The following is a 19,982-nucleotide window of genomic DNA, read 5'->3' on the forward strand; positions in this document are numbered from 1 at the left end:
AACTGAGAAGCGGACGCATAGCAGAAAGAGCGGATGCATAGCGGATGAAGGGGATGCATCACGTACGCCTAACGGAAACAAAGGGGATGTTGCGCGGATGTATATCGGATGCAGACCGTTCACTGCGCATGCGGGGGGTATGAATTGCGTTTGCTCCGCGGATATAAAGGGATGCAGCACGCACGCCGTCAGCATAAAGTGGAAAGACGTGCTGGCGGCTACATCGATACATCTCTACTACTAGGTGATTTTCTCCCCCTTTTTATACAAAATATCGATTGTCCGCTAGGTGTCCTAATACATACTCTAGACATACTCCAGACATCCTAAATATACGAGATACATCCCAGATAGGCGGCACGGTGGTGTAGTGGTTAGCGCTGTCGCCTCACAGCAAGAAGGTCCGGGTTCGAGCCCCGTGGCCGGCGAGGGCCTTTCTGTGTGGAGTTTGCATGTTCTCCCCGTGTCCGCGTGGGTTTCCTCCGGGTGCTCCGGTTTCCCCCACAGTCCAAAGACATGCAGGTTAGGTTAACTGGTGGCTCTAAATTGACCGTAGGTGTGAATGTGAGTGTGAATGGTTGTCTGTGTCTATGTGTCAGCCCTGTGATGACCTGGCGACTTGTCCAGGGTGTACCCCGCCTTTCGCCCGTAGTCAGCTGGGATAGGCTCCAGCTTGCCTGCGACCCTGTAGAACAGGATAAAGCGGCTAGAGATGAGATGAGACATCCCAGATATAAACGCTTTGTCCGTTTTGAATACTTTATATACGAGATGCATGCGCTTACATCCTTTCTATTTCCGTGCTACTAACGATGAATAGACGTTTCATGTACCTTATCTTTCCTCCCTCTTTCCGTTTTCAGCTGCAGCGGATGTGAGTTGCGAGGATGCCCAGAGGATGCAGAGAGGATACAGCAGACATTTAACGGATGATAACGGACATAGAACGTTTGTTGCTCGTATATGTCGCGGATTTACATCGTACACGGCGGAAAGTTCATCCGTTCTAAAAGTTTTGTGCAGCTCAGAACTTTTTGCGCGGATGAAATCACAGTGGACGGATGCTCGATGGATAGAGCGTATGAAGCACGTATGCAATGAGTACACAACGGATGCAGAGCGTTTTCCAACGGATGGCAAAGATTTTTTTACGTTTTACATCCTCTTTGCATCCGTAAGTGCAGTGGGACCGGGCCTTTACAAATTAATTACAATCTAGCTATATACCATGTTAATCTTATTGAAAGAATGTGTATGTTTATTCTACTACACATGTTTATTAATTATATTTGCTAAAACATCACCTTCCTATGTTTCAAAAAGTAATTCTACATTGTTAAAATTGAGAATATATATGTCCACAACACTTCTGTTACGTTCTGACTGGCATATAAATATGTTTTTATTACATCTCAGAAAATTAAAGTTATCTTTTAACATATCATTCATTAAAGATGACATGTTTTGTGACCTGATGGTTAAAAAAAAGAAATGGTTTTAGGTGAATTTTTAAAAATAAGTTCATGTCCCCATTTCAGTATCCATAAGCGTGGAATCACTCATATATATATATATATATATATATATATATATATATATATATATATATATATATATATATATATATATCCTCCTGACTCCCAGCAGTTCAAATTTGTTCTCTCTGGAGGACATTTGTAAACCTGAATATCTCCCACCCCTTACATAGTACTGAGCTAATTCCTACTGTGCCTTAAAGAGGACATTTAGAACTTTTAAATGATACCTCATTTGTAGGGGTGGGGTTTTGGGAACTTCCTTTTCCTCTGCAAAGAAAATGGCTTCCCTCACCACAAAGGCATTTTACAGTCAAAGGAAAAGTGCATGCATAATACTTTAAACTTAACAAATGTTGTCTTCAAATATTGGCGTTATGTTTTACATGAACCTCTTAAGAACACATTAAATCAATTTATGAGTTAATGTAACATGTTTTACCACAATATTTTCCCCTTTTAAGAAATGTCCTCCGTAGTGGACATTTGTAGTTGCTTTTTCTATTTTGTTCTGTATTTTTTGCAAATCAGAAGGCAGGGAGTCACTATCAGAGGCAGAGAAGATTTTACTGCAAATTGTTGAGGGAAACTCAGATTTTGAGTTGTCTGATTAGGAAGAGCAAGGTGGGGTGTTTGAAGGTGAAGCAGAGGCAGAGGATTCAGACAGCTCTGAGGATGAAGGTGAAGCAGGGCAAGTACAGGCAGAGGAGCAAGAAGATGCCGGATGCTCCTCATCTTCGTCCAGCCGTCGTCCACTATGGAGCAAGACTACAATGTACACATTGACTTTATATTTTCATACAAATACATTACAATTTACAGAAAACATTTTTCACTTAGGCGGCACGGTGGTGTAGTGGTTAGCGCTGTCGCCTCACAGCAAGAAGGTCCGGGTTTGAGCCCCGTGGCTGGCGAGGGCCTTTCTGTGTGGAGTTTGCATGTTCTCCCCGTGTCCGCGTGGGTTTCCTCCGGGTGCTCCGGTTTCCCCCACAGTCCAAAGACATGCAGGTTAGGTTAACTGGTGACTCTAAATTGACCGTAGGTGTGAGTGTGAATGGTTCCATTTACGGGTCGCTGCCCAGTTCGCCAGTATGTACCAGGCAAACCATACCCGACTGGATTCAAGGTGTTTGTCTTAGAAACACCAAATGGTCTGATCCTAGACTTTGTGGTCTACCAAGGCAAAACCACCTTTAGAGTCACAGAAGAACAGGGCATTGGAGAACAAGCTGTCCTTCACTTGGCAGAATCTGTTCCCCAAGGAACGCACCTCTTCTTTGACAGGTTCTTTACAAGCGTGAACCTCCTGGAAATCTTGCATGCAAAATGGTTGACCGGTACTGGAACTCTCATGAAGAACAGAGTTCCAAATGATTGCAACATCATAGCGGACAGGCCCTTCACAAAGAAAGGAAGAGGGACATCAGAGATGGTGGTCAGACGAAGTCCTCCTGAAGTCGCTGTCTTAAAGTGGATGGATAACAAGCCAGTGGCCATGGCATCAACTGCCTATGGCATCGAGCCGGAGGACACACGCAGGAGATGGTCTAAGAAAGGCAAAAGGTTTGTCCAGGTGTCAAGGCCACAGGCATTTGCTGAATACAACACTAATATGGGTGGCATGGACTTGGCTGACAGGATGCTAAGCTTCTACAGGATGGCCACTTGCAGTCGGAAATGGACAGTGCGTGCAATTTTCCACTTTTTTGATCTGGCAATCACCAATGCATGGCTTCAGTACAAAACTGATTGCCAGATTCTGGGAAAGAAAGCACTGAAGTTTCTTGAATTCAAAATGTTCCTTGGTGAGCAGTTGATTACTCGGGCCCAAGCAGGAGTTGCAAGTGACAGTGAGGATGACTACACTCCCCCACGTCAAAAGTGGAAACCACAGCCAAATGCAGCTCTGAGATACTATGGGGCCATCCATCTCCCGGAGATGGTAGATGAAACACATGCATCAAGGTGTCGCAGATCTGGTTGCAAAAGTAAAACCTATGTGATGTGCACCAAGTGCAAGGTATTCCTTTGTGTCTCAAAGAAGGGGAATTGCTTTTTGAAATATCATACCCCATGAATCAATCAGAAATACATCAAAGATCACAATATAAACAAAAAAACCCCTGATGTTCGATGTCTCAATCATGTATAGAAGTGTGACTCATTTGTAAGTGGAATTGTTTTTTCATTTACAGATTGTGATTATCATACTATTTCACATGTATGACGTTCCGATGTCCACTGTATAGGACATGTTATATCTTAAAAATAGAAACTTTTTTTTCATAAAAACTCTTGTCAATGTCCTCATTCCCTTTCAAACAATTGGGGAAGTTAAAAAAATAGAGATTTAAAAACTTTTTTCCCCCTGGTAGTCAGGAGGATATATATATATATATATATATATATATATATATATATATATATTTTTTTTTTTTTATTTTTTTTCACCAAAATGTCTCTGCTTGCACTGATTCACTTCACTCGCGTGCGGTGAGTTGTTGTAGGGAGCGCCTGGAAAACCCGGAGTGGATTTTCAGTGCTCTGTGTTTTCTCTTATCGATCAAGTGGAATGGATTCTTTCACGAAGCAATAGAAACGGCGCTGGGTGAACTCATATTTTATGTTAAATGTGTGTGGGGGGTTCCAAACGAAGAATTAGGAAATGTGAAGGGGTCACATTCAATGGTGGCGACACCCATGCCTGATAAACCAGAGGATGAGATTCGAACAGTTCAGTCCGGGTTCCAGTTGGGCTTGTTTGTTTTAAAGCTGACCTCCGCGCGAGCACCGGAAGCGCGCATAAAGCACAGTAAACATGTCCGACCTGCTCCTGCTCGTCGGAGTTTTCGCCGGCGTTTTTATTTTAATCCAGAAAATGGTTTCAGGAAAGAGATGTAAGAGTAAAGCAAAGCTGCACGGTAAAACGGTCATCATTACCGGTAAGCGTTTGTGTCGGGGGATTTCTCTCTGTTCTGCCTTACAGCTCACTTTGTTGTCAAATCTGTTTTCGGTTTCGAGGTTTAAAGCCGCTGTGTCCCCGGACTTTAGAATGTGTTCGGGAGTGTAACTGTTAGGTCTCGTAGCTGTAGCCTACTGTTTTTCCACCAAGAGAAGTCAGATCTGTTTGAAGAAATGCCTGTGATTCTACACAGGGGTTAGAAATGGACTGAGGCGCGTGACTGTGATGCTCAGAGAGAAAAGAAGTGAGCATGATCAGATTATTAGGATCATTTATTCATTTGTACACGAGGAAAACTATTGTATTCTCTTTAATCTGTGCGTGGACTGAGAATCTGAACATGTATAAGGTGGTGTTTACATTAGACCGTATCAGCGGATCATCAGATTAACGTTTTTAAAAACGATTCGCGTGCACACAGCAACACCAATACACGGATACGCTAATCACATGACTAATTCGGCACGTAAGTTGAAATGTGTCAGTGCGGCTCATCGCTTCCTCCTCAGCGGCTGCGCTCCAAATCACTCCGCCCTGAACAGCGAGTGCCCTCTGGAGGGTGCGCACTCCGGCCCTGCGCAGCTCACAGAGTGCGCGAGTGAAGCGCACGAGCAGTGATTCGGGACTGAGCCGCTGTGCGCATATCACTTACCACTTGCAAGTGGAAGGATGGCAAGCCTAAAGACAATCATAACTACACAATGGGCAGTATTTGCATCAGTATTTGCAGTATTTTCATACTTTTATACTCTTTAATGAAAGGTGATACAAGGCGGAAGTCCGCGCCGTTTTTCAGCAGTCGCGTCACATGACCAACGCCAGCGAATCAGGAAGGTGGATGTCACAGTGACGTTGTCCAATGACGACGCCAGCTAGAGCTCAGCACAGCGTATCCGCGTATTCTCAATGTTTACACAGCACCGGAGCTGACACGATCTGGATTGAATACGTGGACCCTGGCGGATTCCCGTTTCCCGGCGTTTTAATGTAAACGGACAGTGCATCCGCGAAGAAAACGAGACAGATACGGTCTAATGTAAACTTGGCCTAAATTAGGGTTGTCAAACGATTAAAAAATTGAATCGCAATTAATCTCAGAATTTCATATAGTTCATCGTGATTAATCACATTTTTTAAAATCTATGTAAATGAATAAGACTTTTAAAGTGAAATGTTACAATTAAAACGAACACATTTTATGCTAAAAGTACTTATTAAAAACTGCTGGGGCAAGAGGAAATGGTTAGGGAGTTTATTCACTCACATACTAGGCAGTACTGAACATACAAAACACAAAATTGGATTTTGTGATGGATTAGGGAGCTGTAGTCTCAAATATAAAACGTAGTCACAGACTACTGTGTCTCAGTTCAGACATGTGTGACAAAAGAAAATAAAAATGAAATAAAACTTCAGTTGTGCTGGAGTTGTATTCAGTCACAGCCTGTAGGACTTCACAGTGCTGTGCAAACAAAAATAAATTGCAGTTGGACTTCAAGAAAGACATTTAGTGTCATATCACAGTGCTACAGCATACTGAAACCTCACTTTACGAAAGTATTTTAGAACTGCAAAGTGCATACCAAAACCAACTCAATCACACTCTACTTCTGAACAGTGTTGCCAGATACTGCTGACGTTTTCCAGCCCAAAATATGTTCAAAACCTGCCAAAATGCACTTGAAACCGCCCAACTTGGGCGGGAAACCTCCCAATCTGGCAACACTGCTTCTGAAATGAAACTTCCTGTTTAACAGACCTTTCTCCATCACTTACTCTTATTGAAGCAGCGCGCGACAAGCCTCAACATGAACTACAGATGACTTGCAGGGCCAAATTAGGATTTGCGTTAACGGCACTATTTTTTTAAATTGCGATAAATTGAGATCGCGTTAATGCGTTATCGTGTTAAAGGAACAGTCCACCGTACTTCCATAATGAAATATGCTCTTATCTGAACTGAGACGAGCTGCTCCGTACCTCTCCGAGCTTTGCGCGACCTCCCAGTCAGTCAGACGCGCCGTCGCTCCTGTTAGCAATGTAGCTAGGCTCAGCATGGCCAATGGTATTTTTTGGGGCTGTAGTTAGATGCGACCAAACTCTTCCACGTTTTTCCTGTTTACATAGGTTTATATGACCAGTGATATGAAACAAGTTCAGTTACACAAATTGAAACGTAGCGATTTTCTATGCTATGGAAAGTGCGCACTATAATGACACGCGTACTAACACCTTCTGCGCGCTTCGACAGCGCATTGATATCTGAGCTCCGTATCAATGCGCTGTCGAAGCGTGCAGAAGGTGTTAGTACGCGTGTCATTATAGTGCGGACTTTCCATAGCATAGAAAATCGCTACGTTTCAATTTGTGTAACTGAACTTGTTTCATATCACTGGTCATATAAACCTATGTAAACAGGAAAAACGTGGAAGAGTTTGGTCGCATCTAACTACAGCCCCAAAAAATACCATTGGCCATGCTGAGCCTAGCTACATTGCTAACAGGAGCGACAGTGCGTCTGACTGACTGGGAGGTCGCGCAAAGCTCGGAGAGGTACGGAGCAGCTCGTCTCAATTCAGATAAGAGCACATTTCATTATGGAAGTATGGTGGACTGTTCCTTTAACTTCGACAGCCCTAGTATAAATGGATCAAGAGTAGAAACAAGAAGAAACCTTTATTTGTCACATGCACAGTGAAATTCATCCTCTGCATTTAACCCATCTGCAGCAGTGAACACACACACAGCGCCCGGGGAGCAGTCAGGGGTTCGGTACCTTGCTCAAGGGCACTTCAGCCCAAGGCTGCCCGACGTCAACCTAACTGCATGTCCTTGGACTGTAGGGGAAACCAGAGCACCCAGAGGAAACCCATGCAGACATGGGGAGAACATGCAAACTCCACATAGAAAGGCTTTCACCAGCCGCTGGGTTCGAACCCGGAAACTTCTTGCTAACCACTACACCACCGTGCCGCCCCAAGAAGTGACATTTCTTGCACTGTGTGGATCAATTTGAAGAGCTGCACGACAACTCCATGTGGTGTTGTACTAATAGTAACTGAATTACTATTGTACCTAGATACATACTGCTCTATGTACAGTACTGTGCAAAAGTCTTAAGCCAGCATCTCACTGGGCTGCGACAAATTGCGAACGTCATTTGTGAGAGAGTTTCAAAAGTGTCTTGAAACATTCACGGGGCTTCTCAATTTCCTCGCATGAGTTGCAAAGTGTCGCTCCTTCGTCACTGAAATTTTGAACATGTTCGAAAAATGTGCGCGACAGAATTTCTCTCAAAATAGCTGCAAAGCCGTCGCGAACCCTTCTTAAGTCAGTTTCCGTGAGGCTTCCTCAACTTCCTTGCCTGCCGAGGGAAAGCCAGGCTGCGACAGCCTGCGACTAGTTGGAGACACAACAATTGTGATAAAATATGCAAATATCAATTTGGTGTGATTCCAAGTGAAAATTGTCGCTAATTCGCATATTTTATCACAATTGTTGTGTCTCCAACTAGTCGCAGGCTATCGCAGCCCAGTGAGATACTGGCTTTAGGTACCCTGGGTTTGTTTTTCCTTCTTCATACAAACATCCATTATCCGTAACCACTTATCCTGTACAGAGTCACAGGCAAGCTGGAGCCTATCCCAGCTGACTATGGGTGAGAGGCGGGGTACACCCTGGACAAGTCACCAGATCATCACAGGGCTGACACAGAACCATTCACACTCGGTCAAGTTAGAGCCATTAATTAGCTTAATCTGCATGCCTTTGGACTGTGGGGGAAACCCACACGGACAGCATGCAAACTCCACGCAGAAAGGCCCTCGTCAGCCACTGGGCTCGAACCCAGGACCTTCTCGCTGTGAAGCGACAGTGCTAACCAATACACCACTGTGCCACCTCATACAAACATGTTTATGGATTTCTATTTTAGAGCTCCTACATTATCAAGTCAGTACAAAAACATTTGAGTCCAAAGGTTCATTTTCCAGTACAAAATTAAAGCTGTACTGCCTTTCAGATTTTAAGTGTAGGTCATGGAAAGAATTTTCCCGACACCCAATTATTTTTGTTTAGTGGACTGAAAGCTACTGAATTTGAATCACAGACTTCCAATTTTATTAGTTTTTTTTTTTTGTTGTTGTTTTTTGTTTTTTTTCCCCTAACAGAATACTTAATGAATTTAAGGCCACGTGCTTCACCATGACCCAATTCAAGATACTAAAGGCCTCTGCATGCTCTTGCAACAAGGCTTTCGCAGATAGCTTTTCGCAGACAGTTGTAACTTAGCGTTGAGCGGGGAGTAATAGGCGTGCGCGATGTTATTCACCGGCACAACGCAAGGGGGCGTGAAGTCGCTAGGAGTAGTTGGTGGGTGTGGTTAGTGGAGTGTTTATCCTCCGGTTACTTATAATGACTAGAACTGGAGTCGTATAGATGTACGTACTTCCTCAATCAACTGCTCTTCGTGCTGCTCCATCTTCGCTTGTGTTTTTAAAAATGCCGGTCGTGAAAACAAAACAAACTGGGAAAGTAGGGAAGCGGAAGTGCGTGTACAGCGGATGGAGAGTGGACCAATCAGAGTCCTCTTGTCTGCGAGGCTTCTGCGGTGGTCACAATTTTTGGGAGGTGCGCGCAGAGCGTCTGCAAAGGTGGGGGGGCTACGCAGACACTGTCTGCGACGCTATCTGCGAGGACTGGGTTGTCAGCATAAATTGGCCTTAAGTCATGCATCACGTGGTGGGCTTTCCCTGTTCATGCAAGGAATTGTGAGATACAAATTTGAAACAGGAGAGAAAAATGGAGGACGTGAGTGTGAATGAAACGTGAAAGACCAACTACAGTAACGGAAAGCGAGAAGAAAAGACATTGTTATATACAAAGGAAAGAAAACGCAGGACCAAACTAATAAATATCGGCGGTCAGCGAGCACCTCGGTGTGATCAGCTGTTCGTTTAGCGACAGAATGATGGAACTGTCCGTGCACGCTCAAAGGTAAACCTGTACAGTAGATGCGCACAAGGACTTCCTCTGTCTGCTTGACTGCGCGAAGTGAGCGATTTCATGCACGTTATTTGCTCGGGAATCCCCTCAAATTAAGTAACTTCCCAGCTACAGAATGGCCTGAGGTATTAGAAATGAACATGTATCACAATGACCACATTTCAGAGGGAACTAAATTTCACCAATTTTATGAAATCGAAAGGTTGGATAGCTTTAAATGTTACGGGGGAAAAAGAAGTTTGTATCTGAGCAGCATATTACATGAGAGTACTTTTCAGATTAAAAAAGGAAGCATAATGAAACCTACTGGGTTTTGGTGCAAAATTAAGAAGCAGGTGTGACAGTGTCCAGAAGAACTGTGGCTGGTTCTGTAAGATGCTCAGTTAAACCTACAGCTCATTTCCTTATAAAACTGCACTTGCTGTATCTGAGACTACCGGGTTTTTTTTTTTTTTTCTTTCGTTTCCCCTCAAATATTGACTGTTTCATTTATCTTGGCTTACTGCTGTGTTTTTTTTTTAAACATTGAAACATTTCATTATTTTTAAGCCATTTTTGGTCAACAGCATTTCTTTATATGTGCCTAATACTTTTGCACAGTACTGTCCATTCAGTGAACACTTTATTAGGAACACCAGTACACCTACTTGTACAATTCTCTAATTAGCCAGTTATGTGGCAGCAGTGCGTAAAATCATGCGGTTACAGCCCAGCAGCCTCGGGTAATGTTCATGTAAACCACCAGAATGGGGGGAAAAATGTGATCTCAGTGGTTTTGACTGTGGCATGATTAACGGGCTGGTTTGATAACTTCTCGTCTCCTGGGATTTTCACACAGACACACACACACCAGTCTCTAGAGTTTACTCAAAATGGTACAATAAAGAAAAAACATCCAGTGAGTGACAGTTCTGCAGGGAATGCCTTGTTGATGACCAAGGTCAACAGAGAATGTCTAGACTGTTTTGAGTTGATAAAAGGGCTACAGTAATTTGGACAACCACTTTTTTGTGATAAGCAGAAAAGCATGTCGAACATTGAGGCGGCTGAGCTACAACAGCAGGAAACCATGTCAGGTTTCACTTCTGTCAGCCAAGAACAGAAAGCTGAAGCTGCGGTGGGAACAGACTCACCAAAACTGGACAGTTGATGACCGGAAAAATGTAGCCTGGTCTGAAGAAAATCGATTTCTGCTGAGGCGCACAGATGGTAGGGTCAGAATTTGGTGCCAACAGTATGAATCCATGGACCCAACCTGGCTTGTGTCAACACTCCAGGGTGGTGTAATGGTGTAGGGAATGTTTTCTTGGCACACTTTGGGCCTGATAATACCAATAAATTATCTCTTGAATGCCACATCCCTTTTAAGTGTCATCTGCTCATGGCCACAATTTACCCATCTTCTAATGGCCACTTCCAGCATGATAATGCACCATGTCCCAAAGCAAAAGTCATCTCAAACTGGTTTCCTGAACATGACAATGAGTTTATTGTTCTTTAGTGGCCTTCCCAGTGACCAGGTCTGAATCCAGTAGAACATCTTTGGGATGTGGTAGAACAGGAGATTCACAGCATGAAGGTGCACCTGCAGGAATTGTGATGCAGTCATGATAACATGGACCAGAACCTCAAAGTGATGTTTCAGGCATCTTGTGGCATCCATGTCATGAAGAATTGAGGCTGGTTTGAGCACAAATGGAGGCCCTAATAAAGTGTTCAGTGAGTGTAATGTATATCTGCATGGATTTATTACCTCTGCCAACTTTGGAGTTTGTTTTCGCCTGTTTGTTCCCAACATAACTCAAATAGTAGTGAACGGATTTTGATGAAATTTGGTGTACAGCTTTATTATCCTAGGCTCAAGTGATATTATTATTATTATTATTATTATTATTATTATTATTATTTTATTTTTTTTTTTTAAATGTTATGTAACTTGGTGGAGGTATGCACCTCCATGGAGGAAGTGCTCTTCTAGTTTATCATTGTGTATTTGCTTTTTTTTTTTTTTGTTCTGTATATTTTTATTCTTCCTTATCCTTTCAATTTTACTTTTATGCTGTCTTAATACAATCCAGGTAATGATGGTATAATGGAACTTTTATCTTCTGAGATCAATATCAATAATGTGTGCTCATTTTAATGTATTTTTCCCATCACCACTTGGACTGCCTGCAGGCAGTAACACAGGGATTGGAAGAGAAACAGCTGTAGATTTGGCCCGGAGAGGAGCTCGTGTTATTCTGGCATGTCGCAGTATAGTACGTGCTGAAGCAGCTCTGGCTATCGTGAAAAGAGTGAGAAATATTTTTATATTTACTCATCTATCCATGTCAAAAGGCACGGTGGTGTAATGCTAATAAACAAATGAACGAGTACAGCAACGTTGCAATTAAGGAGAATGTTTGTGTTTTGACCACTAGACAGTTAAGTTTTTGTTTGACCAGTAAATGCTATTTCATGAAAAAAATATTATTTTCAGGAGAGCCAAAGCAACAATGTGGTGGTCATGCAACTGGATCTGGCCAGTCAGAAGTCTGTTCGCTCTTTTGCTGAAACTTTCCTCAAAACTGAGAAAAGGCTGGACATTCTTATCAACAATGCAGGTTTGGCTGAGCTCTGTACCACACCATGCTTATTATGCAGGATATCATAAGGACACAAGGTCAGTTTATAATTTAAAGGTTTGAAATGACTCTTGGGAGAAGGAAGAAGAGTCCCAAAGGTTATGTCGTGTGATATTAAAAGTTTAGGTGCCATGTTAGTAAAAGGTTTGGACCTGAGAAACTGAAAAGATGTATGGAGATCAGAGAGCTTGGGTGTGATGAGGCCTTATAGGAATTTCTATCTGATTCTCTGTAAAAGGGGGAGCTACTATACTACAGTGTCTTGCAAAAGTATTCATCCCCCTTGGTGTTTGTCCTGTTTTGTTGCATTAGAATCTGGAATTAAAATGGATTTTGAGGGGTTAGCACCATTTGATTTACACAACATGCTTACTGCTTTTAAAGGTGAAAATAATTTTGTGTAACAAAAAGATGAAATAAAAACAGAAATCTGGAGTGTGCATAGGTATCCCCCCCCCAAAAAAAAGCCAATACTTTGTAGAGCCACCTTTTGCTGCAATTATAGTTGCAAGTCTCTTGGGGTATGTCTCTATTAGCTTAGCACATCTAGCCACTGGGATTTTTGCCCATTCCTCGAGGCAAAACTGCTCCAACTCCTTCAAGTTAGATGTGTTGGTGTACAGGAAATCTTAAGTTAAGCCACAGATTCTCAATTGGATTGAGGTCTGGGCTTTGATTAGGCCATTCCAAGACAATTAAATGTTTCCCTTTAAACCATTCCAGTGTAGCTTTAGCAGCATGTTTAGGGACATTGTCTTGCTGGAATGCAAACCTTCATCCTAGTCTCAAACTTCTGGCCAATTCAAGCAGGTTTTCCTCCAGAATTGCCCTGTAATTAGTGCCATCCATCTTTCCTTCAGTCCTGACCAGCTTTCCTGTCCCTGCAGATGAAAAACATCCCCACAGCATGATGCCGCCACCACCATGCTTCACTGTAGGGATGGTGTTCTCAGGGTGTTGGGTTTGCGCCACACATGGCATTTCCCATGATGGCCAAAAAGATCAATTTTAGTCTCATCTGACCAGAGAATCTTCCATGTATTTGGGGAGTCTGCCACATGCTGTTGGGCAAACTCCAAACGTTTTTTCTTTTTTTTTTTTTTTTTTTTTTTCTGGCTACTCTTCCATAAAGCCCCGCTCTGTGGAGTGTACGGCTTAAAGTGGTTCTGTGGACAGATACTCCCATCTCCGCTGTGGATCTTTGCAGCTCCTTCAGCGTTATCTTTGGTGTCTTTGTTGCATCTCTGATTAATGCCCTCCTTGCCTGGTCTGTGAGTTTTGGTGGGCGGCCTTCTCTTGTCAGGTTTGTAGTGGTGCCGTCCGTATTCTTTCCATTTTGCTCTAATGGATTTAATGGTGCTCCTTGAGAGATTCAAAGTTTGGGATGTTTTTTATAACCCAACCCTGATCTATACTTCTCCAGAACTTTGTCTCTGACCTGTTTTGAGGCTCCTTGGTTTTCATGTTGCTTGCTTAGTAGTGTTGCAGAGTCAGGGTCCTTCCAGAACAGGCTGATTTATACAGACGTCATGTGACACTTTGATTGCACACAAGTGGATCTTAATCAACTAATTATGTGACTTATGAAGTGAATTGGTTGGACCAGCTCTTATTTTGAGGTTTCATACAAAAGGGGTGAATACCTATGCGCACTCCAGATTTTTTTTTTCATCTTATTGTTTGTATCACAATTTTTAAAAATGAAGAAAAAAAAAGAAAATTACATCTTTTAAAGTTGTAGCCATGTTGTGTAAATCAAATGGTGCTAACCCCCCAAAAATCCATTTTAATTCCATCTTGTAATGTGACAAAACAGGCCAAACACCAGGGGGATACTTTTGCAAGACACTGTAAAACTGTTGGAGTAGAGTTTATACTGTGTGCTGGGAGCTTTGTATGCGTAAGGACTCTAGCGGTTGAATTTTGAATATGTCAGAGTGACCCAGTATCTCTAACTCTTGGGATTTGATTACATACCTTAAATGGTTCCTCCACAGCCAATTTTCTTAATGCTTTAAATGTGCTTTTCTTGTAGGAGTTTATATGCATGGCACTACAGAGGACGGTCTTGGGTTGATGTTTGGAGTCAATCATATCGGTCACTTCCTCCTGACCAATCTCTTACTAGACAGACTCCAAGAGTGCGGGCCGAGCAGAATTGTTACTGTATCATCAATGTGTCATAATTTTGGGAACCTTGACTTTAACCTCCTTAGCACTCACAAGGAATTTGGAAAAGGCAACTCTATCATTGATGGCTTCAGGATATACAGCAACAGTAAGCTGTGCAACGTGCTGTTCACACATGAGCTTGCAAAGAGGCTTCAAGGAACTCCGGTCACCTGTTACAGCCTCCACCCAGGTCAGCATTTCTCTCTTCACTGTGGGGTCCACAACAGCATTGACAAATAACCTGTCATTTCATTTATCGAGTTATTCTTCATAATTTCCTTTCAGACCTCATTCAGAAGTGTTCTTCCTTATGTTTTGTAGGTGCTATCAATTCTGAGTTGGCTCGCAATCTTCAGCCAGGGTTCAAGAAAGTGTTGAAGTTCATAGGAGCCCTGTTCTTCAAAGATGTGGAGGCAGGCGCCCAGACCACTCTATACTGTGCACTGCAGGAGGGCATTGAAGGCCTGAGTGGGCAGTATTTCTCCAACTGTGAAGTAAAGAATGTTTCAGCCAAGGCTCAGGATGATGCAGTGGCGAAGAAACTCTGGGAAGTGAGCGAGAAGTTTTGCGGCCTGGCCTGAGAGAAACTCTGGACTTTATCGTCAAATAGATTGTGATCTAATGGTTCAGAGACTTTCATAAATTCTGTGTGGAGTACTAGATCCAGGAACCAAATCTACTGTTTTGGGGCAGATTATCATATTTTTGGGATGTTCTAAATTTTGTGTGTGTGTGTGGGGGGGGTTTCAGCACCAGCATATTAAAAAGAAGAAACCTGAATGTGATCATGGTGTATGCTTAAGCTTTCTTTGACTTCTAATAATATACCCACATGACCGTAAACCTCTGCCAGATGAAATTCATATGCTCACGAGGCAGCAAATTAGCTCCGTGTGCAGTCCCATGATGGAGGTTATATTTGCCAACTGTGACTTAAATTTTAAAGCTAGGCTTAATTTGAATTGCTTTAGTTGAATACATTTTAGTTTTTTTTTTTAATCTGTTTTGCACTTGTGACAGGGAAGGGGCATGGGAGAAATGAAGTTTTAATACTACATCAGAGAACGCATTTAGAGTCTGCTCGTTAATGGTGTCACACCCATCAGTGACATCCACTGGACCAATGGATGTAAAATTGAATAATTAGTGGATAGTATTTATAGATGGATAGAATTCAGTGACTTCTGATTATGTAAACATTATATGGGAAGCAAAAACTGTCTGCACTGACAAGATAGAAACTAGTTAATTTGGCTTTTACTGAAAAGTAGTAATTTATGTGCACTGAAGGCACACATTCAATTCTGCTTCAAGCAAAGCTCTTGCCAAATAACAACTGTTAAAATATGTAACCAATACATAATGTTTTAAAATGTTATGGTTAATAGAATGGATGGCACGGTGATGTAGTGGTTGGCACTGTCGCCTCATAGCAAGAAGGTTCTGGGTTCGAGCCCAGTGGCCGACAGGGGCCTTTGTGTGGAGTTTGCATGTCTGCGTGGGTTTCCTCCACAGTCCAAAGACATGCAGGTTGGGCTAATTGGTGGCTCTAAATTGACCGTATGTGTGAATGGTTGTGTCTCAGCCCTGCGATGATCTGGCGACTTGTCCAGGGTGTACCCCGCCTCTCACCCATAGTCAACTGGGATAGGCTCCAGCTTGCCTGTAACCCTGCACAGGATAAGCGGTTATGGATAAAAGATAGATGTTTAATAGAGGCCTGCAAGTTTTTTTACCCTTTTTCACTGTGCAAAGTTGAATGCTGGAGGTGTTTCAAGTGGACTCTATGCTTAAGAATTTGATAGCTTCCTTGTATTTGGACCTAATTACTTCGTATCCACAAGGACAACACAGTGATCACCCAGCACTACCCATGTTACCATCATCACTGCCTTTGGGGGGGTTAACGTTTTCAGGGACCAAATTCAAGTTTCCAGGATCCACAGATGAAGGTTATTCTTAATGTTCTTGGTTAATATTTGCAAAGAAATCAAGGTATGACTGTTTTCCTGGAAAAATGGGATCCTTTATATGTATCATTTGTTTACAAAATGGAAATCAATTTGATAGTTTTATTGTAGAATACATTTACATATGCCTCTGTTAATTCACATTAGTGTGCAAAGTCTTGGAAACATCACCTAGTTTCAGATGTCCCAGATGATCAGGCTCTAAGGTTCAAATTATGACCACTATCCAGAAATCCTTTTTTATAATGTGATTGCTAGGGGTTCTGAATGTTGGGCTACTGTGGTAATGCTATATCCAATGAATTAAGTCACGAACATGGTACATTATATACACACAATACACTGTTTTGCTGTCAGCATAATAGGCATTCATTTTATCACGTTTCACTTTATTTTGCAGTAAAATATTAGGGGCCTGGCCCCTGAAAAGACCTCAAGGATTATTAGCTCATCCGGCCGACAGGCCCGTGAACTTGTGCCATCATCATGTATTGTCCGTCTGGCATCGTTCACATTTCACGAAAATCACTTCTCTCTCAATTCTTCACCATTTTTTATTCTTTTTGGTAGGAAGGTAGATCTGCCTGGGGTGTATGTAGTTTCTATCCAAATTTGCATAATTGTAATTAATAATGAAGATATGGAGTAATTAATCCCTAATGAGCAGTTTCCACACAAATCGCTTCTTCCTTCAATTCTTCACCGATTTTTATTCTTTCTGGCATGTAGGGGTACCTAGGGTGCATATAACGTCCACCCAGATTTGTTTAATTACAATTATTAATGAAGTTATGGACTAATTAAGCCTTAATAAGCAGTTCAACAAAAATCACTTCTTCTCGGTCAATTCCTTGCCGTTTCGGATTATTTCTGGCAAATAGGCTGGTATTTCTAGGATGCATACATCTTGTATATAGTGTATATTGCTTGCAACATTTATTGTGCAAGGTGGCCCACTTCAGATCGTTCCTTCTGGACTGGCTGGGGCCGGAGTGAGCTACACCATCATTGACTGTCTCGTTTATAACTGCCATAAAGACAATGTCAAATCAAGAGAGGAACTTAAAAGAATAAATTGCTGGTGTCATGTCATACAGTTTAATTTATGATCCCATTTACAGTTGAAATATACACACACGGTCAGAAGTTTATATACAGTGACGTCATCTTGGATATGAATGCCATGGCAATATTTGGGCTTTCGGTAATTTCTTTGAATTTTTTTTCCCTGTGGAAGAATGATTGTACAGCATACATCTTTAATTAAAAAAAAACACTAGAATTTGGTGCACAAGTTTTAATTTTCTTTGGGTTTTCTGAAATCAACACGGGGTCAAAATTATACATACGCTCAATTAGATTATTAATTCAGAGGTGCTGAAACTTCCAAAACGTCTCTTATCTTGCCAAGGCCGAGGTCTCTTAACTTCCTGTTAGTGATCATGATTGACTACAGCTGGTAGCTTCTCTGTGCCTTCATAAAAAGGGTTTGTTTACAGCACTCATTGGATTGACCAACATAGTAAAAAGTCCAAGGAGCTCATTGCAGATCTCAGAGCCTAATCTAGGGCACATAATACACGATAATACGCGTTTTTTATCTGTCTGTTGTACATCCACTTTTTGGGCACGAGAGTGATATCATGTATCTATTCATTTTGTCGCGCATTTATAAGTAGAGAGCGAGTAGTCGCATTTTACTGAATCTTGTGCGTATCAATTTGTCAGCACCAGCTAGCAAGCACTGCGGTAAATATAGCGTTGTTTACACACCAATCGGAAAATATCGGAAAGGACTGAAGTATTCCGAATGGTTTATTTAGCGGGTAAAACAGTTTTGTGAACTATTATATCATTGGTCACTGAACCGGAAGACAGTGTATCTCAGCCAATCATGTGAAGTGTTTTAAAAATACCCAAAAGCACATGGCATATCGTTCTGTCTCATCCAAATATAATGTCAAAACGCGTGGTCACGTTGAAAGACCTTTGGACAAAAAAAGAAAAAAGGAAACAAAACGAAGACACAGAAGTGACAGATACTAATCCAGCCGACATTACACAACCCGATACAAGTACTACCGATGAACCAACCAAGAAGAAAACGAAATATGAAACCGAAGTCGACGATGTTACCACCGAAGTGACAGTCCAGGCAGATACGAGTTCAGCTGTCGTTATTGTCGATGAACCTGAGCCTGAGGCAACGGGGACGAAATCGAAACGCGATGAAACTAAAGACAATGCAACGAAGAAAAAAACGAAGTATGAACACACATTTCAAAAGAAACGGCTAACCACATGGCCGTGGCTTGAATCTGAAACGAGTGATGGGGCGATGAAATGCACGCTATGCTTGAAGCACCGTAAAGACAATGTTTTCACACAGGGGTGTACAAATTACAGAACGACATGTCCAGTCGGTAGACCACGTGAATTCTGTTCAGGCCGAGTCTCTCAGCAAAGATTACCAAAAGGTATGTGCCTTTACTAATATTTAATATATTTCGTGTATATTTATATTCAATAATTACAATTTAAATAATAAATGACACATAAGTGACATATTTGGGATACTGAATAGATCAGCATAACTATTTGTTCTATTAATTATGCTCTTGCATAACTTTTAGGACAAACAGTTTGTGTAGTGCTATTCTTTTATTGAGGGAAGGCGGGCTAAAAATTTCTGGGCTTGGCCCTAGGGGAAGTTCTGGCCAATTTTTTTTTAGGTCAGGACTTATTATATTTTTACGATTTTTTTTTTATTCCTATGATTTCTAGATATTATTCAATTTTATTGTAATGTGAATGCTACATTGTTATTTGTGATACTGAATAGATCTACTTGTTCTATTAGTTATGCTTTTGCATACATTTTTTAATAGTTTGTAGTAATGCTATTCTTTTATTGAGGAATAATATCACTGTAAAGGATACTGTATGTATAGTGCCATAATTATATTATATAGATTAACATCTGATATGAATGTTTGTTACATGTATTTAGCTTTATTAATAAAACTGTTCTGTTTATAGATGTACTCTTGAAAATATCTACCAATGTATTACTTATTTTTCTGTCCCCACTAACTGGAACAAATGAGGGATATTTTTACCCATGTTAATATTTTCTGTCCCCTGTTTCTACAACTAGTGAGGGATCTGTCCCCTATTTTCAAATTCCTAGATTAGGCTCTGGATCTGAGAAAGAGGATCGCAGATATACACAACTCTGGAATGTCTCTTGGAACAATTTCTAAACAACTGCAAATTCCAAGATCAGGTCAAACAATTGTATCCGAGTTATTGTGAGGTGTAGTCACTTTGCCAAGCTACTTGGCTTCAAGAAAACCCAAACTGTCACCCTCAGCTGAAAGGAAATTGGTTTGAATAGTCAGGAACAACCTGGGAACCACTATGATACAGCCCTGCCATGAACTGCAAGCTGATGGATCACTCTACAGTTCAGTGAGTTTTACATCACCATGGACTAAGAGGCTGCTATCCAAGAAATAACCCCCTGTTCCAAAATTGACACCTTCAAGCTTAAAGTTTGAAGCTGACCACACACAAAGAAAAAAGCCTTCTGGAGGAAAGCTGTATGGTCAGATGAGATAAAGATTGAGTTGTTTGGCCACAATGACCACCATGTACAGAGGGACACTGTACCAGCTGGTGGTGGTGGTGGTGGTAGGATCATCATGCTCTG

General features: G+C 41.7%; 1 protein-coding gene across 1 annotated transcript; it reads left to right on the forward strand.

The window, feature by feature from the left end:
• Nucleotides 1-4,327: 4,327 nt before the first annotated feature.
• Nucleotides 4,328-15,085, forward strand: dhrs13b.1 (dehydrogenase/reductase (SDR family) member 13b.1). The gene is made up of 5 exons (XM_060943956.1): nucleotides 4,328-4,477; nucleotides 11,680-11,798; nucleotides 11,984-12,107; nucleotides 14,164-14,490; nucleotides 14,622-15,085. Exons 1-5 carry the CDS (start codon nucleotides 4,354-4,356, stop codon nucleotides 14,879-14,881), a joined length of 954 nt encoding a protein of 317 aa, XP_060799939.1. The 5' UTR covers nucleotides 4,328-4,353; the 3' UTR covers nucleotides 14,882-15,085.
• The last annotated feature ends 4,897 nt before the right edge of the window (nucleotides 15,086-19,982 follow it).

The sequence above is a fragment of the Neoarius graeffei genome, chromosome 17, assembly GCF_027579695.1.
Source record: "Neoarius graeffei isolate fNeoGra1 chromosome 17, fNeoGra1.pri, whole genome shotgun sequence".
Taxonomy (NCBI): domain Eukaryota; kingdom Metazoa; phylum Chordata; class Actinopteri; order Siluriformes; family Ariidae; genus Neoarius; species Neoarius graeffei.

Coding starts and splice junctions, on each gene's coding strand:
- dhrs13b.1 (XM_060943956.1), top strand. CDS start 4,354: ATGTCCGACCTGCTCCTGCTCGTCGGAGTTTTCGCCGGCGTTTTTATT. Junction 12,108..14,163: donor CATTCTTATCAACAATGCAG/GTTTGGCTGAGC, acceptor CTTTTCTTGTAG/GAGTTTATATGCATGGCACT. Junction 14,491..14,621: donor CTGTTACAGCCTCCACCCAG/GTCAGCATTTCT, acceptor TATGTTTTGTAG/GTGCTATCAATTCTGAGTTG.